Genomic DNA, 23,462 nt, shown 5'->3' on the forward strand with positions numbered 1-23,462 from the left:
AAAAATGATGCATGAATGGAAAAATAATAAAAGCATTAGTTACCACTGGCATCCTTCTCCATTGTCTTTTTCCCCTCAGTGAAAGGGCAGGGCAGGACCTTTGCAGGCGTGTAAGTGTTCAGGGAAAATTTCTTCCCAGCAACTGTAGACAAAATGCATTATATTAACAAACAACCTGAACAAGAGCATAGAAACCAGCCTTTTTAAATGGTTCAAACCTGTGGATGTGGAGGCATCAAAGTCGGAGGTATGGCTTCTGGCAATGGAGGCCAGGAAATCGTCCACTTGCTTGAGTGACAGTGAATTGTGCAGAGTCTCCAAGGGACATATGGATGGAACCATGGAGTATAGCTCAAAGCCTAGAGGGAGACACCAACATTGCTTAGTGGAGTCATAAGGAAGTTAACGAAACTGGCTTTCGATTAAATTAGTTTTCTGGGTAATCAGAGGCAATTTTCATGATTACATTATCTGATATATTGAAGATACAAAAGCTCTGCAATTTTGTATGTATATTTTTGGGTTTGTGATTCCCTACAGCTCAGGTTTTTACAGAAGCGCCTAAAATGAAATGGATTTAAGTTAAGTACAACATTTCATATAGATTTACTTTTTTGTTAGTATTTCCTATATATCAAATACAGGGTACCTCACCTTAATAGTAATAAAGGCTGTGAAAACCAATAAGGAAACAAAAAACTACAAATGTAATCAAATAAACATGATGAAGACTACATCACAGAAAAACTAAAAAAAACTTGATTGTATTATCTGAACAGTATGAAACAAGGCTGACCGCAGTACTCAGCAGTTACAGTATCTTCGGAAAGAATTCGGACCCATTCCCTTTCTGCACACTTCGTTGTTTTGTATGTTTCATTGATAACTGTTTTGAAATCAAATTGATTATAAGCCATTCATCTAACAATAAAAGCCATCCATTCATTTGCAAATAGACAATTTATTCAAAAAAATCTGAAATTCCTATTTGAATTATTCAGACTCGTGCCATTATAAATTGGTGGCACTATGAATTGATATAAGGGTATAAAACCTAAAGATTAGGCCCCAGGACTGAGTAAGTAGTTACTTGATCAAGAACCAAATGGTCACTAACAGTTTCACAAGACCTTTGCAGAAATGGGAAAAACCTGCCAGAAGGACAACCTGACAGAGGGAAGCCCCTGTTGAGGTAAAAGGCATGTGGAAGCCCACCAGGTGTTCACCAAAAGACCCTCAAAAGGGCAGCATGAGGTAGGTCTTCTCTGGTCAGTTGAAAGAGATGCACGGTGCCAGATACAGAAGGACCCTTAAAGAGAACCTGCACCAGGGTCCACACAACATATTTGGGTCGTCCAGCCCAACGACCCAAATAATACAGCCGAGACCAGGTCTGTGAAGGACCTTCAGTGGCCCCACCAAAGCAATCGTAGACCAGACCTGAAGATGGCAGCTTAGACACTCATCATCCTGTTGGAGAGGATCTCGCAGGAACAATGGAAATAACTGCCCGAATCCATGTGGTTAAGTCTTGTATTGACTGACCCAAGAAAACTCAAAGCTGTGATTGCAGCTAAAGAAGGTAATTGGGGTACTTGTGGTACAAAGTACTGAATCAAAGTGTATGATGGTTTTAGCCTTTTCAAGACAGCAGAAAGAAGAAGGGATCAAATTATGAACTCAACCAATAAAAAGCCCCCTCCCCCCCCCTATGTTTCTCCGCCATCATCAAGTTTTGCATTTGACGGACCTGATGTATTCCCTGAACCAATCAGGGAAGAGATGCCTTGATTGGTCAGAGAGAGCCAGTAGCAATCTCAATTCTAAATTGGCTCATACAGAGGATGGAAAGGTCAACTGGAAAAGCACCTTTTTTTTTTTTAATAAATCTGCAAAATGTCTAAAATAGTTTAGTGCTCATTATAGTTCATTGTGTCTTGATTGAGGGTCAAAAACTGAATAGAAATAGAAGGGGTCCAAACATTTTCCGAAGCTGCTGTACACCACTTTATGAGCCATAGGGTAAACTAATTCCCAGATTACGAAATATAAAAACTCAATGACTTATTTCACTGAAAATAATGACACATTATGGCCATATAGACAGCTTCTGTGATATGGCTGTGTCTGCCAGATTGTGAATCAATAAGATACCAAACTTTGATCAGATTCCATGATAAAACCCAAATTTGGGTTGCGAAATATGGACCTCTGTATCAGAGAAAACAATTCCCTTATCTAAGATCTAAGGACTCCGATCATTTTAAAGAAAGCATACCTTTAAACATCTGTACTATCTACATAAGGAGGGGGAGGGACACCATTGATGTTGGACTAAAATCAACTTAACACTAATAAAACTAATGAGAAGAATACTAGATAAAATGAATACAACATGATAAAAACACTTACCACAGAACACACTGGATAAGACTGACCCATTTAGATAAGCAGATCAAAACAAAACAAAAATAGATCTCAAAATTAACAAACTCATGAAAAGTAGTTATGTTACGAACCACAACTGATATAAAAAATGCCATAGAAAGATATAATGCAATATTTTAATATAATTGTCACACAAAAAATAAATTGAAATGTTTTATAACAAACAATATCAACCAGAATTCCAAACAAAACATTGTATTATCAGAACAGAATTGAAAGGCTTTTTCTACTTACATTTACCATCACAACTAAGCGTACCTAGTTACAGCACAGAATACGAGAGAGAAAATCCAGTCCTTTTAAAAACCAAAATAATTCTAAATAATTGAGGCTGTCATAGCCCACAATTGTCTTTTCTGCCACTCTTTGACTCTTTAAACAAAGGCCTTACTATTCATGAATTCAAGAGGCTGACTCTGCCCGCTGGCGTAGAGATGCAACAGGCCAAAAATGTGTATTGACACTCGGTGGGATCACGGCAGAAGTAAAGCCAATTATAAATAAAGGGTTAACACAAAGATGCATCTTATTCAACAAAAAGCAAAACATACCATTGGTTGGGTGTCTCGCAAATGATATTGAAAACCTTTTTACGCCAGAACTGCGCGTTGCTTCTGAGAAAGAGAAAGACAGGCAACTGAAATGTACAAAGACTAGCCAGAAAGAATAACTAGAAGCCAAATAAAAATCCAGTATTAAACTGCATGCAGAAAGGGGAAAGCGGTAATGAGCTTTGTTAAGGTAACTTCAGCCAGAGTAGAGTGGTTAGAATTGACACAAAGTTCACAAAAAGGGCATAACCTCCAACTGACCTTAGTTTTAGCCACTACTACTAAATTCAGCTTTGCCTTCACACACCACATCTAACCACTACAGGGCAGGGGTTTGCAGCAAAGCACATGAAACCAATATCTATAACAATTCAAGCAATAACAAACAAAAGCCTTAACATAACACAACCACATATTAAAGACAAAAGACAAATAAATCGAAGGAACAACTACCTCGATTTGCTAGGGAGCCAAAAAGTCAATAATGAGAACTCAGTAACATTACCTCATACCTAACAAAGAAAGAATCACAGGGTTAGGCGATGACTTAACGTGTGCTATCAATCTATACCTAGCTAGCCGTTTCTTCCCATTACAAAATCGACTTAATTTTCAATAAAAAAAAGCCTTCGATAGACAATATAACGAAAGAATACATTTTCCTTGAATTCAACTGGTACCACGGCATAGTTTTGTAAAGTTATGATAGCAAAGCACACACTTTATCCAAGTAAAGTGCTGTAAACCAGGAACAAACCCTCATTACTCATACAATTCTGCATCATCCAAAAGATGTTCAAAGGGCTTTGAAAGGCTTATTCAGACTGCAGCAGCTAAACAAGAATTTACCATTACTAACACAATGCCTGCAAATTCAGCAACTGACTGAATTTGGCAGTCGGTGATAATGTCCCAATGCTATTGGAATCCTTAAAATAACACAAATGTAACTGAATCAACATACTTAATGTCAGATAAAATAAAGTTTCAATCAAATACTGTATGACGTTTTGAATTGTTACTACATGGCCGCCTTTGGGTGAATCATAGGCCATTCTTCTAGTTGCTAATCAACTCAAATACTATAACGCCACATTTCAGACTTGAACCATTGCAATAGCATTCCAAGGTTCCCATTTCCCAAGCATATTCCATAACCTAACTGTGCTCACAGAGGTTTAGGTTACACAATATTAACTCCCATTAACAGCCATCTAGCATGGCCCTGACATACTTAAAGTTATACTTAAAGTATAACTTTATTAAAACTGGACCTTATTTTGCAATCATTTTGTGTTCAAGAGACTTCTGTGGTCAACTTGGAAAATGCTTCGTTCGCACAGGGAAGAGGGACGGCTACGATTAAAACGTAGGACCATTGGGTTTGCATCACCACAGTGTGTGCAGGGTGGTCAAATATACCACGTGAAGGATTATGTCAGTATCTGGCATCTGTAAATATTTGGCATCTGTAAGATATGGACCCTTGCATCCCACTCTGTTTATTTAAAGATAAACTAGTTCAGAGCAAGATTTGCTGAGCTTGCGAGGAGCTGTGTGCATTAGCAGCACTGCTCAAGCAGGGGCTATCATGATACCGAGATGGTAGGAAATCATTTAAATTTGTTGCAAGTATAATTGGCGGGCCTTTAGGTTTCATATCAATCTGTTAAGGCTGGTCAAGCATTGCGGATCACATTCTTAGTTTGGTCCAAACAGCGAACCACTGTGAGTGATGTACTCCACAACACCAGATGACAGCGCTGTTGCATTTTCTAGCCATGTACAGCGGCCGCTTTCAAAAAGGGGAATCATCATACTACTCTTCCCTCACACCTGCCAGTTTAGATGCCCTCAATGCATTTTCTTTATAACTTGGTGTTTGCCTGAACACAACAGGTCGGTTGAATGCCTGTTCCGGGTTCAATTGTATTTTTATGTCTCTTGAATGTACTGTTTATGTTTCAAATGGCTGTCTATTCATGTCGATTGTCCAATAACTTCTGCAAAACTCCAATAATTTCCCCTTACGGCTTCCCTCTCCCCGTCATGACAACCGTTCCATTTAAAGTAAGGTCAAAGCATAGTTCTGTGAGCAGAAAATATCATGATTGCTGAAGATCTTCTTTCTATAATTAACTGTAAGCATCTTAAGAAAGCAGTAAGGTCCACAAAATGGAATAAAGCAAACCAGATACATTTTCTGCGATTGCTATGTAGTATATTTTGTGGGCGCATAAATTCTGCTTAACACAGGCTTTATGAAGACAAATAAAGATCAATAATGTGAATTGATCACATGTTTTATTGCTATTGATCAATAATGTCATTTGTGAGATCACTATTTATGAGCATTAACTACACATATATCCAGGTAATTCTAGGCTCAAGTTAGTTCAAATTGTACACGACCATACACAAGAGAAAAACACTGATGACAACCGTCTCAGAAATCATGTCCAAAATCATAACAGAAGATTTGATAAACCAAGCATAACGGCCACAACGAAAAGCAGTACTAAAAACGGCAAAACAACAAACATCCTTTGACCAAATGAACGGACTAAAATTGATGAGGGGAATACGATGCAGATTACAGCAAAATGTATTTTCAATCTATGCACTATTAAAGTTGTTTTGATTATGAAAATAATTTGTTGATCTTTTTTCCTCCAAGAGATGTGTGCGTGTCTGCACATACCATCTAAGAAGCCAGAAGAGGTCAGCTTTTTGCGGTGCGCGCGAGCATAATCTTGTAGGTTTGGTGCGCTTGAGGAGCCCCCGAGCACCATGTTGCTAAAGAGACCAGCGCAATGAGCCCCTGATGAGAGTTAGAGAAGATACATACAGCAACCTTGTGGGCCAAATCCACACTATTGGAACGCATGCATCATGCATTTCATGAGATTCTTGCCACAAACGTGCCTTACAAGTTCCTTTGCATTTGACAGTGATGTCATACAGGGGGCAATTAAATACTTCTAGCACAAGTACGAAAATAAATATTACTTCTACTCTTACTAAAAAAGTACATTTTGTCTTCAGGCCACATCATTTTGCAATTGTTAATTTTTTTTAATACTGTTTATATATTTTTCCCTTCCGCATCTGATAATTCGGAAGGTTTAATAATGTGATCACTTAACAGGAAATTTATCAAATATGTTAAATAAAGAAAATTAACTACATAAAGTGTAGATTGTATTACCTAACGGCAAGACTTATGTCTTTTTGGAAGAATTTAGGTCAGAAGACAACACTAGAATATCTCAGATTCGTTCATCGCCTTTAGTTGTGTGGCAGAAATCTTGCTTAGTAAGCGATTATTCAGTTTCAGATTAGGAAAGTTTTTGATGCAAAGACAAAAGGTGTATTTAGAACATTCATCACATAGCAAATAATAAGAAACATGAAACAAAAATAACACTCTTAACTTCTCCTAACTATTTTAAGAATACGGCTAATCTATTGAATCCATTGAATACTTACCGATTCCAGTAGTGAGCTTGACTTCTGAGTGAAGTCTGCCAGGTCTTTGAAGATGGCCACTTTCAGTCAGGATCTGTCAAGAAGAGCGTACAAGAACTCGTCAGACCTATAAAACCAAGCTTGGTTTACAAAAGTAAAACATGGGAAAGATTAAGATGAATGTTCTGGATGAAAGTTAGTAAGTGAAAAATAATGAGGAAAGGAGGGGGGGGGGGGGGGGGAAGAGAGGAGTCGAAACATGCATCTTCATCCTCATAAAACATGTATGGCACTGCAGGCATTACAATGGGTGATAGAAAGGTACTCCTTTGGGGGAAAACAACAAGGGATTATGGGTCTGCCTTCCTTCTCATTTGAGCTCTGGTCCTCCCTCTTTCAGAAGTCGAGAATGACCCATTTGAGCATCATCCTTGCAACTTCTTTAAAATAACACCCATAGACTTATCACCATTTTTACAAATCAAATTAAAAGCTGAGGACTTGCCATAGCGCTGTGAATTTGTTGGCTGTTGTTTACCCCATCGCAATGCAAATTGGATGTCCAAAACTTGTGTTTGAACACGTTTATAGGCATCCAATTCAAGGGATCTCCTTCAACACCCATCAGCCACAACGCTAGCAAACAGATAACACTTCTGCAGTCAGGCTACACACACACGGATGGGAAACGGGGGGGGAAATGATACTCCACAGAACTCCACAGTGATCCTAATTGACTGAAGGAATTCTAAGGTCATGAGCTACCGGTGTGTTGAATGCCTGAAGGCGACACCGGGGGAGAAACAACAGGCTAAATGTTACACGTCAAAGCACTTACCTGGAGGGCTAAGGCAGCCCCTTGGCCCTGACTCTCATGTCTTGCCTCCATGAGTGCTGCGTAGCCTACTGGATTCTGAATAGGAGATTCTAGTTATAGTTCATTTGCCTTGAAATGATGTTATTCTTCCTACCCATTGCGGAGTCTGCTTATTTAGATCACGGCATGAATGTCCTCATATAGTAAGTAAAGATAACACACCAATATTTGCCAAGGGGGTTGGCCTTTTGTGTTTTCTTGGTACTAAAAGGCCTTCTGATCTGCTCCTTCTGCTGTGGGGCTATTTTCGTAATGTGATTTTAGCTCTCATTGTTTTGATGAGCCAAGGAGTCCCAAGATCCTCCACAAGTGGAGGTTAACACCCAGTACATACACTGTACGTGTATGTACCCTTTTCATTCATTCATAAGACAGGGACCAATGTTCATCTCACTAGCAAGTTAGAACCAATAGGATCTACACAGCATTATCTGCATCGGTCATTGCAGAAATAACAACACTGTTAATGCAGCAAACTTTGTTTGCCTTGATGGAAATAGTGGAATGAAAAGAAATAAATAAAACCAGCAAAATAATAAAATCATGTAAAACAGGTTATAACACACAGAATGACCTAACAAGGTTTCACCTTCCTGCCAACCAGATAGCAAGTTTGGTTTTAACCATTACGGATTATATCTGTTATTTGCAACCATCCAATGGTGTTGATGCGCACTGAATACTTTCCGTATGGAATGTAACTTGGTTAAAAACTTCAATGTTCAGTTCAATGTTCAGACTAAAACAGTAGCCGTCTACAGTAGATGCAGTGCACATGATAACATCATAGTTTAAGGGGAATGGGGGATTTTGTTCCAAAACTATTTGTTTCACCAAAACGGCTACCCTTCCAACACACAGAACATCAACCAGAAGGCTTCACAATGAAAGCACCACCATTAAGCCAAGTCGTCCTCGACTGCTTCAGTAGGAAATATGGGCAGCTACCAGTTAAAGTTAAAAAGGTAGGTTATCAAATTGGTGGTGTTAATGTTAATTTTCATGAGCAAAAGGGGGCAGACAGCCGTGCATGCATCAAGGTTATAGGTTTAATCAGAGAATGCAGAAAGAAATGTTTGTCAAGGCCAAATTGAACTTCAACGTAAATCGATTCATCACCATCAACATCTATGCCTCATCAGCAACATTAAGTATTGGACCTAATAGGCATGCCAAACAGTTCAATTTCTAGACAAAGTTGTATATACACAACTATAATATATATTATATATTTTTAGGATGATATAAAAAATAATAATAATTGTGGAACGAAAGGTCACAAAAATAACCAATAAACAATACAGAAAGACCGAAACAATCTTTTTAAGGATTGAAAGAAACATGTCTGTTATGGTACCTTAATGCAGCACAGAAAACTATATCATGTTGCCAGTCAACAAAAACTGTCACAAGGAACAACTGTGTTTCAGCAGATGAATATAAAGAACTCTATGTTAAGTACACGCAAAGATGACTACAAGCAAACCAATTAGACTGGTTTCTAATATGCTATGAGCTAGGAAATAAGATGTAGAAAGGACAGGAAAGGAAAATAAAGTAAATTGATGACTTAGGGTGAATTTAAAGTTGCTGGCTGCTGTAAATCGTTTTTTATAGCTGAAATCTATAAAAAACAAAGCAACCATGCTTTACTTTCGCTGATGCGTTGGTCCATTGTTGTTTTTACGTCACCAATATATAAATATATATTTGTTTGATGGACTTTCATCCTTTTTCAAACAGATGTTAAGAAATCTTAAGACGATTGGAGTATAACCAAGTTAAAAAACAGGGATTAATTAATATCCTGTTTGACGGATCCTTAGGAAAACTAAATTTGTATTAATCTAACGCTCATAAATCCACTAATTTATTATTTTTGATAGATCAAAAGTTATTTTAATGTATTTTTAGACACCAAAGAAGAGTGTTTTAACGATTGCTACAGATAAACAGCCTTGAACTTTAAAATGACCATGTTTCTACATACAGAATATAAAGTAAAGAGTAACTAAGGTACATGGTTAAGAAGCTGACAAAAGTAGGGGAAAGATTATCAAAGGCCTAAATTAATCCTATTCCATGGCGAGTACTTCAAGTATCTTTAGTATACATGAAGATAAATTAATCCAGGGGGAGATCCCTGGACTGCAGCCTTAAGGCAACTACGTTGTTTTATCAATGGAAACCAGGCATTAAGATTGTACCTGCCACTGTTAAATACACAAACGCTGTACATTGGGACACAAAAACTCTGTGAAATAAGCAGTTCTTTTTGCCTGCATGATGCCATGTTTGACCTGCACAGCATGTAGGCTGCAAGCGAAACATGGCAGCACCTTTACATTGATCTGCTGATTAGAAGTCCTTGAGACAGCTTCATTCCCCTTAAGCACAGACGTGCAAAAGACGAGTCGGCTTTGATTTTCTTTGAGTGTGATGGTAATGAGTTAAAGGGTGTAAAAACCTGTTGCCATGAGCCAAAAATACTGGATGTGAAAGCCAGTGATTTGGGGGAGACAGGGGAAGAGGTTATTTGGTCCCCTGATCTGCGTCTTCGACGCCCAGTACCAACCCCACAGGTGTAATGAAGCCAGGTACCAATTGAGTCTGGGCTAGAGACACTCAGTGGACTCTCTTCCTGGAAGTGAGAGAGGGGTCAAAACAAAGCACACGGTCATGCCATATAACAGATAAAACACGCTGTCGCTTCATACATGAAACATAAAAAAAATCGATCCATCAATCCTAGTAGCTGGCAGTGAGCATACACATTTGCATCCGTTTTCAGCGTCAGTTCAGAAAGTTCAGTAAAGTGCTCATACCCGATTAAGTGGAGATTTCTACAATGAACACAATGATGAAGATGTTCAAGAAGCACATTTAACAATTTGCATTTACAAAACAACCCTGTTATCTCTCCCTATGGGGCCCAACACTGTTTTGAGATGCAGCAGGGCAAAAAAGGTTTAGTTGTTCATGTATATCCTTAGTACATTGTATAAAACATTTTTCAGAGGAAGGATTATCACCTTTAAGAAAGTTCATTTTTCCATAAGTTATTCCACACATTTGCAATATGAATGGTAGTGAGGGACAGTTCCTCAAAAGGATGATGCTAATAAAAGTTACACTACATACGATGCACATAAACATTGTTTACACACAAAGTTGTGTGTGGTAGTGTTTAATAATGGTAACAAGTCAAACTTTAGAGCTTTAGATAAACAGTCGACAAGCAATTAAGCCCATTAAAAGTCACCATAGATGCCCCCAATTCTGAAAAACCAACATAGAAAATATCAACAAAAGGTTATGAGTAGGTTGTATCCTTTAAATTATCCTTTGTGTATGATTGTGCGTGCGTGTTCCCAAAGCTTATTCGAAAACCAAGTACACTAGAAAGCCATACTCTTTTAAATCATACTCGTCAATTGTGCAATACTTAACATATATTGACTTAAATGACTATCGAAAGTTAGTAAGAGGTTAAATAAAACCAAAGATGGAGAGATGGATGATGTGGTACTTGGTAAACACCAACCGTTTCGCTTTTCAACATTGATCAAGTCCCACTGAAAGTGAAATCGGTCACTTACTTCCACGGAGCCGATCTTTTTGGCCCGGGGCATGCTGGGTTTCCGGTGGATGTAGATGGGGTCCGACACCAGGGGTCTGAAGTTCACCGGAGCCCGGTCGGGCTCGTCACGCTTGGCGGCACAGGCGTCCTCATCGCTGTCGGTAGCCTGGGCTTTTTTTTTCGGGCCCTCATTCTGGTGGGTGAGGAATTTAAATCAGTGTACACAATGGAGTCGGGTTTTGTTTGAACAATTGAGGCTTCTCGACGCGTTCCTCTTCGTAAGTCTACATTCCGAGACCAAAGGGCTGATTATGGCTCCACGGCGACGCAACGCAAGGGTGTTTACGGACCCATTACGTCCTTGAGGACCCTCCTTGTGTCCCCCGCAAGGGCCTGACGTAACCCTCCGTCGAGGCGACGCAGCGGCGAGGGCCGTGATTGGTCCGCTCACTCAAACCTGCCACAGAACCAAGACAGGTTCACGACTGCGCCGAAGCGTCTGCCTGGCGCCGACGTGGAACCATCATCAGCCCTTTACAATTTCGTTTTTATTCATCTCGACAGCAGTGGGCGCCACGAGCCAACGCTTACTCGCACCGTGGGACCTGAATACAGGTTGGTTTTGATAACATGACGGTGTGCGGTTGCGCCGCAACAGTTTGGTTTTGGATACCAACTGCCTCCAGAAGAGAAGGAACAGGGAAACAACCACAAACACGGATGCGTTACAGAATGTCCACCCACTTCTCATAACCCCCCCTCGCCCGCTAACGTCATCCGCCACACATATATATATATATATATATATATATATCTATCTCCCCAGGATATAGCTGTTTACCTCGCGAGATGCTGGCCTGTAGCCAAAGCCAGCCGGGAGGTTCTTATCCTCCTCACAGCCTTTGGCCCCCGGGCTGAAGTGGAGCTCCACGTGGAACCGCTCCTCAGACGAGGGGTCCTGCGGTCAACAGGGAGTCAGTTACTCACTGCATTCATCCACAATGGAACAGAGCCTCAGGCTGCAATGGCATTTTTATTCCCATATTCAATTCAAAAGATATGTTTTGGCTAGGCCACAATCGCTTTCCACTCTATAGGCTGCCGTTTCAATATACACACACACATTGAACATTGTAACGTTAAATATAACGTTTCAAAATTGCGTGTTCATGCAGGTGAAAGAAGAGCACACAACAATTATGCATGGCCACATTACTTTTCAAGTAAGTTCAATTTGACATAGCTTGTCATAACAACAACTCATCTTTGGAGGAGAGGAAGAAATATAACACACACACACACACACACATGCACAAACACACTCACTCAAAGCCTGATTTCCTCCTTGTGGGCTTTGCATTGTACTGTGAATAGTAGTTTAGAAGTGTGGGAAAATAGCCCAGAGTTGGATAGGAAATGTCACAGAGACGGAAAAATAATCAAATATAAAATCCAAAAAAACAGAAGTACCTGAATAACAGTAATCCTATAATTATGATAAACCAATGGAAAACAATGAGGTTTCAGCCCTTTGAGCATAAATCATTAAACATAATCCAATCAACAGTAGCAGATGATGCAGTACCTTGTTGGGATCCTCATAAAGCATGATTACAATCTGGGTCATGTAGTTCAGCTCGCTGACGACTTTCAGGTAATCCATGGCAGTTTTCCACTGATCGTCCTTCGCCTCCTGTAGAGAAAAATGCAAAACGTACGACAAAATGGAAAGTTGAATTGCATCTATATAACCCCCTCCCACACACACACACACACACAGTGACAAACAGTAAAAGGAACAGTTTCCGCATGGATAGACAATTATTTTGACCACTCAAATGTAACAATGTAATTTTGTACAAAATCACAACCTCTAGGAATGCATGGAAAAAATGTCACTACATCATCAATATCTTTAATCACATCGTCATCTTACATTGTTTTTGATCCATTTGATAAATAGAAATGTGTGTGTGGTAGTCAAATTTCCGTTGCAAAACTGTGAACATTCAATGTTTATCATAGCTGGACACTTAGGTACTGTTTTTACTGTCTGTGGGATCATAAAAAAGAAACTTTCGCATTAAAAGCAGCCTGTGGCATAATTTCTACTCACTATAATTTCCCCCAAAATAATAAAAATAAAATAAAATTTGAGCGAGAAAATAAGCATTAGTTGACCTAAGAAAAATGTTGTATCTCTTTCTCAATCACCAATTGCAGGCTATTGCATGGATAGATGGTTCATGTGACGTGAAATAAAACATGTTGTACCGATGCACCAACTGAGGCTTACGTCACAAAGGGGTCCGTAGTGCAGAATGGACAGCAGCGAATGGACATGGCTTTCACTGGTGAAATACAGCCTGGTCCTCACATGTCTCTCGGGGGACATCACGCCACGAGAATACCTGAAACGGTCCACCCTCAATTATAGACAAAAATTATAGCTATTATATTAAGACACTATATTCAATTTGTACATTAAAGCCTTTTCCACACAATTATTTTACCATGGGCATGTAACATCGAACAATAACATGTTGACATTGTAAGAAATCCACGATTATGAATAACATGTAACCAAATATAAATGAGGTGGAAATCAGTGCCCAAAAGAGCTTGGTACATATTCTTTGTTATGGGAGGGTTGTATGGCTCCAGTCTCCAAGAAATGACCTTTCACTAGTGAAACTATACTTTGAATACTTCTTACTCAGGATGCAGCTTGTTCACAGTGTCGTCGTCTTGTGTCCTCTGGAGATCCGACTTGATCTTGCGAATTAGAGGTGTGCAGTAGCCTTTAGCGATGTCCAGCTTCTCCTCCTCAGTAATGCCATATTCCTACAACAGATTTAGAATAGAGTCATTAGCATTTACACCAGGGAACACGTATAGTATAAGTCTGATGTAGGGATATATATATATATATATATATATATATATATTATAAAATATAGGTTCAAATAAATTAAAAACTCTCTGGAATGTTTTTTTTGTAAATTGTTGTCCTCATCTCCCATTTCCTAATAAGAAAAAAGGTGCATGTGGATTTTTGCTCATGGACATAGAACCCAAAATAAATGTAAATCCATCTATAAAATCGTCTGATTCCCAGATCTCAAGGAGAAAACCTCAGAAAATGCCCCCCAGAGGCCTACCTGTGGGATGACGATGTCGGCCAGGGCCTTGGAGCGGTGGTAGATTTCCATCATGTGGTCCAGCTTGAGGGAGCTGTTGTGCTGCACGTCGTACTTGATGCAGTCGTAGATGTCCGGGATCTTGCTGATGTTGTACCGTCCGTTCTTCATTCTGAAGTCCTTCTCCAGTTTAGACCAACGGCGCAGCATCAGCTCCAGCGTCTCGCTGTGGTACAACTGGATGTCTGGTGAAGAGACGACACAGAAACAGGTTGAGGGAAGGAAAACATTCCAAGTATTAAGTGAATGCGCCTGACGACTGTTTCAACGCACCACTACCAACTGCAACCAAAAATGAAACAGAAAACAGAAAAAAAGACCATGCTACTCAAATCACGCCCAACACATTTTAGAAGAACAATTTACATAATGCAGAAAAGGAATACATTTCTTAATTTAATTGAGATGTACCAGCTGACTTTGGGTCCTCCATCCGTTGTCTGATCTGCTGCGTTAGGTTCTGAATGAGGGTGTAGACCTTGTCACAGGTTTTCACCGGGTTCTCGATCATCTCCATCGATTTCACTAACGATGCGCCGTTGGTTGGAGCCAGCTGGAAATAAAAACGTTGCCGTTAGACAGTGTTATGATCAAACCAATGTGTGCATGACTACGGCGATACCTCCTCCACACACTCTAATGAAATGATGTTCCCTGCTTTCGACTGGTCGAAAAACACGATTATCTCATCCACATGACTTAGAATTGGATTGTGGTTTCATCAGGATTTGTCTTGTCGATTTTAAAGACAATGTTTCATGCATCCACAAATGAGAGCTGAATATCTAAAAACCTTCTCATAGTCTTCGGGGGTTAGGGTTCTGTCCCTCTGCAGGATGTCGTGGAGCCGGGCCTTGACCTTCTGTTGGCAGCTGTTGAGCGAGTCGCTGTCACTGTCCAGCAGGCCGTTCATGTTGGCACTCTTCACCATCTGCACCAAGATGGGCGTGAGTTCCCCCTCCAGGGCCAGCAAACCCTATAGGCCAAATGGACAAAGACACACAGTTAGTATTTCTAGATTTACAGTATGTACGATGGCCCATTAGGAACGATTTATGAGCTATCATCAGAGCGCAATTTGTTAGACTTGTCATTGTCGCCTGTCAGTTTTTGCCGAGTGGAATGGGCTCTGAGAGTTTCTGTTTCTAGTTTATTCTGCCTGCCTCTGTATGATACAATATTGATTTTAGAGGCTCTGGGTTCATTTCTGAAAAATCAGGGCGTCTCCTCCCTGATTGGTTCGGGAAATCCATCTTGCCTGTCAATCACAGGAGCATGAACGCAACACACCTCATGTTCGGAGGGAGGGAGAAATGAAAGCAATGAAAACAAATAGAATGCCTTGAGAGGAACTGAGAACAGACCTTCGCAAAAGCCGCAGCGGTCATTTGCACTCTGCCCTCGTCCGACGCGTATATCTTCAGGTCATGGCGGTAGGTGCTGTGTAGGCGCAGAAGACCGCAGCCTGGGAACCCTGCGTAGTCACCTGACCAAGACCGTTGAACGCGTGGTTAACGAAGAACAACAGCAGCATGTGTGGAAGCTATTGTGGTCAAAGCTCTTTATAGACCAACGAAACCGTAAAACAACATATGGTAGATGACGACGAGGAAGGTAGTTGGTAATAAAGAAGTTATATCTATTCAATTAACTCAAATTGTCGATAGCTTTAACGCTAAACATTTATCATCACGGGTAGTTTTGGGTTACCGGCCAACATCAATTAAACGTTCTTGATACGCCCCCAATTCTGAGTGTGACGAATTTAAATAGCCCCAGCCAAATACAGCCCCAGCAATAAACGACGGAACAAAGTGTCTCCCAGACGTCAGCAGGGTGTTTAAAGGGGGGGGGCCTTCTCCTCGATCAGCGCGCCTACCTTGTCCTCCAGGGTACATGCAGCGGAAGGCCCTGCCCAGCTCCTCTGCCTGTACCCTCCCTGCTGGGGTCAGCTCCCCTCCCCACTTCAGCACCAGCAGCAGAGAGGGGTCCTTCCTACGCACATCTGAGGGACAACGCACAGGCCAAGATGGAGTCTCAAAGCAACGAATGCAGGGTATAGAAATCAACTATTTGATGGAATAATGACGAGGACTCCATTACCTTCCTCCTCGCTAGAGGCTTTCGGGCAACCGTGGGGAAGGTATGTCATCTGCACTTTGCGATTGATGCCAGAAAAATGGCCATACCTGAAATAAAAAAATGTGTGGAATGATTACTAAAACATTCTAATTAATAAATACTTTTAAAGGCTTCTATTGGAACACTAGGTGTGAGTGTGATTAGGCATTATAAGCCGTATCAAATCTGCCATGCACATGGAACTACTTACATCACAAGTAGGAGTGTCCACCCAGATGCATGCTGAATAGATAAGTCTAACAGCCTACCCAGTAGACTGTATCTAGGTGGATACTGCACACTTGTGATGTCAGATGGTGAAACGTCTAGTAATGGCTAATCACACTGACACCTGGTGGTAAAACAGGGGCCCTTTAATGTCTTTAGATGACATGCTTACATTTCAAGGACCGTCTTCAGTTGTTCCAGTTTTGCTTTGGATTCTTCGATTTCGCAGTCTGTTTTGAGCCCGATTTCAACCAATAGTTGTCGAGCAATATCCAGCACTTCCTGCAGATGTATGCAATTAACATTATCAACCAACATATTAATCACAAACATAAACATAAGCATCATAAGTACCCTTGCACCCACCTGAAGTTGTTTAGGCTTCTTCAGCTTTAGCTTTCCAGTTTTGTACCCATCACATTTCTCGAAGAGATCAAAAAACCTTAACGAGAGAAACAACAAAACACCATCACAGATCCATAACATTTTGTTGAAGTTATCCACTTGTATATTGTGTATTGTAGTGCAGTGCTTATAGCCAAGGTGTTCATGCAGAATACCTTTGGTGGCGAACCTCCATCTTCATTTTCTGCTTTGGGGTTCGGTCCCCATGGCGAATGACCGCAATGACACAACGCAACTCCATCCTAAAAGGTATTTTAGTAGGAAGGCAATCATTTAAACACTGTTTGAAGACCAGAGACGCACTAAGCCATGAAGGGATCGTTCATAGGCTACGTACATGGTACCAGAGGTAGTAGGGACAATAGGAATGTCTTCAGCCTCCAGAGGTATGGACCAGGGAATCTGGAACTGTGGGGCCAGCTCCCTCATGATGATATTACTGCAAGCAAGGCCGCACATTTATAGTTGAAAATAATCACACTCTTGTCAAATGGCATGAAGAAGGTTTGATTAAAGTGGTTTGTGTAACACATTTGAAATGATTCTCAAAGTCAATTCTTGATTCAATGAATTCCAATGCCAGAAAAGAATAAAGAAAGTACTCTTACCCAAGGATTTTCGCACAGTCATCATAGTACTTCATCGAGTTCTTCACAAAGCTAAACCCGTTGACGTCGCAGACATACGAATGTCCATTGGCACGCAGTAAATCAAAACCACAGACCGTTTGCTGTGTAGAACAAACAAAATGGAAATACAAATATAAATGTACGTGTTTTATAAGTGAAAGTCATTGAGAAGTGGCCAATATTGATTACATTTAAAAACAAACCAACAAAATCAATAGATCAAGCACCTGGATATCGATTTAGGCACAAGAAACAGGTACAGTACCAATCTTCGCAAAGGTTCAGTGACCTGGGTGACGCGGGCAACACGTCCCCCCCCCAGTACCAACAGAGAAACCCAGTGCACCCAGGAAATGCTACCATCATAGATATTTGCATGCCTAACAGTCATGCAAATTACCAACAACCTTGTTTGCTTGCTACCATGCTAGCTACCTCATGCACAGTGCCTCCAGTGAGATGGAGAGCGGTGACTGTTTGACTCAACCAGCTGACCTTTGGCTCTAGAAGGCTAGAAAGCTTGTCAGGAGTGAACAGCGTCATTCGCGCTGCACCAGTCGAGCCATATGCGGAGCCGACGAATTTGCATCTATTGGGGTCTTTGCATTGACTTTGTATGTATCCGGTGCGGCGCAAATAATTTGCTTCGCTTTTGCTGTGAACACACCTTTGCAAATCCTTTTCCGGGGCAACAAGCTACAATTCCAACACTGACCTCTTTGTTCGAGTGATCCAATTAAATAAGCCTTATTCAGAAAGTAGCATCTGATAAGACTAAAAGCATCTAAAAGTATTTACCAAACAGATTTACCTTGAAAGCCAGACACACTTTCCAAGCAATGAGCTTCTCTCTGGCATTGAGGATGACGGGATACCGCACCTCCTTGCCCTCACTGTCCCGCTCCACTTTGCCATCAAGGGCCGGAGACTTCCTTGCTTCAGCATGGGCGTAGTCAGGCCCCACTGTGTACACCTAAAAACATACAAGGGCATTGACACATATTATCAGACTTTGCCATTACTCCGTCTCATTCATCAATCTCAGAGCAACATCTAGAATGCAGAGCCGTACCTTGACATCAGTGCCATCTGTTGGCATAAACTCCTCGTAAATATAGGAGCCTGTTTTCCTGACATTGCTCTCCGGTGAGTAAACGCTGCTTCTGCTGCCAATCTAAATGGGAAAAATATTGAATGCAATGAAGAAAAAAAGAAAAGCAAGCATATTGGCAAAAATGAGTCACCTCATAATTTCTGTTTCTTTTTACATCGATTCCATGGGCCCTTAACCGAAATATCTAAAATCATTAAAGCCTTCAGCATGCCATACATGCATGTTCTTTAAGCCCATGTATAAATATTAAATCCTGTAAAGCTAAACTTGTGTATAGCTAGTATGTGAGGCAGGCCTCACATGTACTTTGATACTGTGACCCGTTTCAAACCGCATCAACAATGAAGACGGATCTTCGGCAGCGCCTTAAAGAATCAACTGATTTGGCCCAAGGTCGGTCTGGCGTACCTTCCTGAAGAGGCGCTGGCTGCCGCCGCCGGCCGAGGTGGGGTAGTAAATGTAGACGTTGTGGTCCTCGGCGCTGACTGGTTTCTCCACGAAGGGCTTCTGAAAAACTTCCCCGTTCACTTCAACATGGTCCTCCCCTTCCACCAGGTTACATTCTGAGGAGGTGGCAGTCACAGGTGTTGGTAAATAAAATGGATAATTCAGGATGCATTCTGAATTTGCCAGACAGAAAGCTGATGTCTATCGTACTTCCATTTGCATGATGCGACCAAAAGTTTGGTGAAAAATATTGGCAATGACTCAGGTACTTTGAAAGGGCTATTATAGGTTTTTCGTATAATTATATATGACTGTATTCGTTATATTGTTATTGAAGATAATAGAAAAACAAATCAGCGCAAATATTAATTTTACATATTTGCATGACTATGAACCATGACTTCTGTTTTTTACCCCCACTAACCCTCTGGTCTCGCGGGATCTCGGTTGAGCACAGCAAAGCGAGGTAGCTGGATCCCTTCGTCCTTCAGTATTCTGTACACTTCCCTCCTGCAAGAAATGTTAGTTGATAAACAAATAAGACACCTCATGTCATCAAGACCCGAAATCCCATATGGATTGACCTTTATGTCCACTGAACAAGCTCACCTGTCTTGAATAGAGTACTGGAAGTCCAGGTCATTAATGATAAACGGGTTTCTTCGTTTTTCATAAGCCACGGCCTTGTCCAAAGGAAAGCCTAGCGGGATCAATAATGTATTTTATTGTTCAGCCTTGGTGTTCAACTGTGTGGTATCAAACCATAATAACAAAGAAAACCGAACAATTGGCTCAAAGGTTTCGTTGATTAGTCAGAGATGTTGCAAATAAATAAGGCACAAAAACAGTAAAAACATTAACCATCAGGTAGTACCTGCTTAGTAGTCGTCATGTACATTATGACTAATCATAACTGAATGTTCAGTTTGTGTTTCCACCGCGTTTTCACTTACATCGGGGGACCTGATCTCGATGGACAAACAAGGGTCCTTACCTTTGGAGTGGAAGGAGATGAGGCAGTCACAGTGGGGCCAGTCTTCGACAGGTTCGTTGAGGATGACATCCTCCTCCAGAGTTACCACGGTGATGTACTTAAAGAGACACAAGCGCTCCAGGATCTCCTTCATCGGTTTGGATTTGGACTTCTTCGACATTGCACAAATGCCGACCACTATCTGCCTCTCTGGTGGCTGAGAAAAGACAACAAAAACTGTTTGATTCAATTTAAATAGATTGATAGAAGATATCAGGTAAATGTAGGCATAGTGAAACAATATTCTTACTTACACAAAAAAGAAAGAGCGTTGGCATTATAATGGAATGAGTAATATGTTCTGTAGTATACAATAACTTGTAATTACTTTGTCAACATCCGGCCATTCGTCATTGTCTGCCTGACCATCAACTCTGATACAGGAGCTATTGATTCATCCTAGTTGTCCATTAGCAGCACAAAGATGTCTACAACATGAACAGTCACTGAGATGGTGTTACATCCTCTATATTCCAACATAACTAAGAATAGTTAAAGTGCTGCCCAGTGGATGGGGTCAATGGCTGATGTATTACAAACAACAAAGTTAACATCTATGGCTGCCAGACTGTTTCCTTTAACCTCTTAACCACTACCATCTTTTTCGAGAATCTAAATGACAGCGGTATCTTTGGAAATGATACACCTTGTTGTTTAGGTGGAATTACAACAAAGTGCTGCAACGTTTCATCTAGAAGTAAAAAACTTTTTTTTTTAAATGTAAAAACAAAAATACACCTCATAGAGCCTCCACCACCCCACTAATCCATTTATTGAACTATACTTTTCAAAACTGTACACCTTGGCCTGGAAGCTCAATTTGCAGGGACAAAATAAACATGAGTAAACAAGGTGGAAACCAGAAAGGACTGTATGTGGGAAGAGCACAGACTGTGACTAGGGTTATATAAGAGCAGTAGAGTGGAACAAGACTTACTATTGGTTACTGTGTGTCCAATAGAAAGGACAAGGTTAATCCTACCCCTCAAAACATAGCGAGATTGAGAAAGATAAATGGTTTACCATTTTGTTTAGAAAATATATTATACTTTCACCACGCACATCAGCTGCCAAAAGAAAAAACTAGTAGACTTAAAAAGAAAATCACAGATTTAGCAGACCTGGAACTTAGGTTTTAACATGATATGTTTCCTTATAAATGAGGAATCTTGTTTTATGAAATGGCAGAAAGACAGCAACAGACTCTAATCCGTGGCCTGTCATTGGCAAGCCCTGTTCACACTTCCATCCTTCATTGGAACTGTCCAACTGTTACTGAACTAAGGGCATCAGTTTCCGTGGAATTGTACTGTGGTGGACTCATAGTGCACAATTTACACCATTTAATTTAAGTATTAAAATGTGTCTCGACATTCTCTCACTGACTCTAGAACTATTGAAGAATGCAACTGCGGTCAGTGACACGTGGGGATGTGGCAAATGTAGGCCACCACTATAATGCAACATAACCACACACATTGAAAACTATAGATTGATGAGACAATGATGACAATTCTGTCCCTTAATCACGAACCAAAACATACTACTAGGCTAACAAATACGACAGATTTCGCAAAAAAACAAGGTAGAACAGGTAAAACAGGAAAAACAGATAGTGTGCAACTCTCAGATCTAGGCCTTGTGCACCTCACCAGTTTCTCAGGTCAGGTCTAAATCCTGGTAATAATACAGCACGTTATTTCAGGTTCAGGATAATATTCCTGAGCTTTATACTTATTTTGGTGTAGTAATACCAAAATTGCCAGTTATCATGCCCCCCCCCCTATAGGAGGACCCCAAGTTGCACATTACGTTAAACCGGCTGAAGCTCAACCACATGTATGATGTTAACAGTTATACTCACGCTTACTTAACATGACCTCCAACAGGGCTTAGGTTTATATGCAATAGGGCCTCTTCTAACATGGTTTCCTCAGAAACCCAGTCTCCAAATGCCACGCAATGTAAGCCGAAGCAGGGTTTTGATTGTTATTGATGTTGCCAGGGCAATTGTTTTATTAATTTAACCTTTATTTTAACCCAATATTTTCAGAAAGCAATTCATTCAAATAAGATTCACATTGGGTTAGCACCACATGGGTAGTAGTCATGTAGGAGAATGCTTACCGAGTCATACATCTCATCGTCGTCTTCCTCCTCTTCCTCAACATCTTCGTAGAGACAGTCGCACCCCATGACTCTCCCAGGATCGATCAGCTCCTCTCCTTCGGCGTCATCACAGCCCACAAAAAATCGTGGATGTTCCAGGTTGTCAGGGGGCTCCGCTCCTGAGGACATGGCTCTCTCTCCAACACCAAATCCCCAATTTATTGCACTTCTCACAAATCCTCACATCGACATGGCCTCTGGTTCTCTCTTGCCATGGACCAAAAGGCTCTACCTTTGTCTTACTCACTAAAGTAAAAAAAGGAAAAGATTTAAAGTCGATTACAAGGGGTTGAATCACTAGGTTCAGACCTGAGGTTCACTCAGGTCTTTCATTAAATGATCGAGAAGAGTTACAGAGAAAGCATTGTGCGATATTTGCGTTCTTCCTTTAACCAGGAGTTTCATCGAGACAAACAACTATTATGCACTGCAGAATGGCTCGCTCATCTTCGTCGATTCTGATACATCACAGATCGTACGTAGTTGATGTTGATGATATTTATAATGAGCTTTGACTGGGAAGATGCTCATATGACTATCCTAGGGTAATGTCAAGTTGACATTTTTGATTATAGCTGCCACTTCCTTCAGAATAACACACGTGGTTAACTTTAAAATCAAAGTAAGAGGGATGAATACTATGAATATAGAGTAAAGTCAGATTTCTCCTTACCTTTGGATTGAATACTGAGACCAACATATGTTAGAGTTTGTTGGTTTGACGATTGATTGTGTACTGGCTATGCTAGCTAACGTTAACGTTGTTGATGTTCACAGTTGCATAAGTTGAACAGATGACTTAGAGCAATATCACAAGATACGACCCGATATGTTCTTTGCTCAAATTTGCGACCAACCATATGCTTTGGTTTAAAAAATAGAATAGCAATTGCTCCGTTTTTTCGATAGGTATCAAATCCAGTGCTTGTACGACATGTCTTCCTCTCCTCCACGGATTAGTAATTGTTGTGACAAGCTAGGTACAATCCAAATTGAGCTTCCGGGAATTTGTTTTTCCATTTTTCAAAGTAATGGGGCCGTCTTCTCTCTTATTAACACGCAATTCAGAAATGTTACATCCATTACCAATATCGATCAATGTGTGTGTGTGTGTGTGTGTGTGTGTGTGTGTGTGTGTGTGTGTGTGTGTGTGTGTGTGTGTGTGTGTGTGTGTGTGTGTGTGTGTGTGTGT

The 23,462-nt window shown here is 40.6% G+C and overlaps 1 protein-coding gene across 16 annotated transcripts in view; it reads right to left on the reverse strand.

Moving 5' to 3' along the window:
* Positions 1-23,274, reverse strand: part of ppip5k2 (diphosphoinositol pentakisphosphate kinase 2) — a 27,139-nt gene extending 3,865 nt beyond the window's left edge. The window contains exons 1-33 of one of the 16 annotated variants that reach the window (XM_060049801.1): positions 22,944-23,274; positions 22,229-22,516; positions 20,063-20,258; positions 19,678-19,768; positions 19,493-19,578; positions 19,030-19,184; positions 18,580-18,681; positions 18,319-18,480; positions 17,487-17,608; positions 17,216-17,317; positions 17,034-17,120; positions 16,840-16,915; positions 16,646-16,755; positions 16,228-16,313; positions 16,004-16,129; positions 15,489-15,610; positions 14,918-15,100; positions 14,536-14,677; positions 14,086-14,309; positions 13,641-13,768; positions 13,221-13,335; positions 12,510-12,617; positions 11,766-11,882; positions 10,944-11,117; positions 9,812-9,985; positions 7,306-7,380; positions 6,489-6,561; positions 5,701-5,820; positions 3,000-3,062; positions 2,683-2,706; positions 2,413-2,433; positions 219-359; positions 44-142 (exon numbers count right to left, since the gene is read on the reverse strand). In XM_060049801.1, coding sequence (XP_059905784.1) covers positions 44-142; positions 219-359; positions 2,413-2,433; positions 2,683-2,706; positions 3,000-3,062; positions 5,701-5,820; positions 6,489-6,561; positions 7,306-7,380; positions 9,812-9,985; positions 10,944-11,117; positions 11,766-11,882; positions 12,510-12,617; positions 13,221-13,335; positions 13,641-13,768; positions 14,086-14,309; positions 14,536-14,677; positions 14,918-15,100; positions 15,489-15,610; positions 16,004-16,129; positions 16,228-16,313; positions 16,646-16,755; positions 16,840-16,915; positions 17,034-17,120; positions 17,216-17,317; positions 17,487-17,608; positions 18,319-18,480; positions 18,580-18,681; positions 19,030-19,184; positions 19,493-19,578; positions 19,678-19,768; positions 20,063-20,258; positions 22,229-22,399 — 3,775 coding nt within the window. In that variant the 5' untranslated portion in view covers positions 22,400-22,516; positions 22,944-23,274. The remainder of the gene's footprint in view (positions 1-43; positions 143-218; positions 360-2,412; positions 2,434-2,682; positions 2,707-2,999; positions 3,063-5,700; positions 5,821-6,488; positions 6,562-7,305; positions 7,381-9,811; positions 9,986-10,943; positions 11,118-11,765; positions 11,883-12,509; positions 12,618-13,220; positions 13,336-13,640; positions 13,769-14,085; positions 14,310-14,535; positions 14,678-14,917; positions 15,101-15,488; positions 15,611-16,003; positions 16,130-16,227; positions 16,314-16,645; positions 16,756-16,839; positions 16,916-17,033; positions 17,121-17,215; positions 17,318-17,486; positions 17,609-18,318; positions 18,481-18,579; positions 18,682-19,029; positions 19,185-19,492; positions 19,579-19,677; positions 19,769-20,062; positions 20,259-22,228; positions 22,517-22,943) is intronic. The other 15 variants (XM_060049811.1, XM_060049802.1, XM_060049804.1 and 12 more) reach the window with 15 other exon arrangements.
* Positions 23,275-23,462: the final 188 nt, after the last annotated feature.

Source organism: Gadus macrocephalus, chromosome 4, assembly GCF_031168955.1.
Source record: "Gadus macrocephalus chromosome 4, ASM3116895v1".
NCBI classification, from domain to species: Eukaryota; Metazoa; Chordata; class Actinopteri; order Gadiformes; family Gadidae; genus Gadus; species Gadus macrocephalus.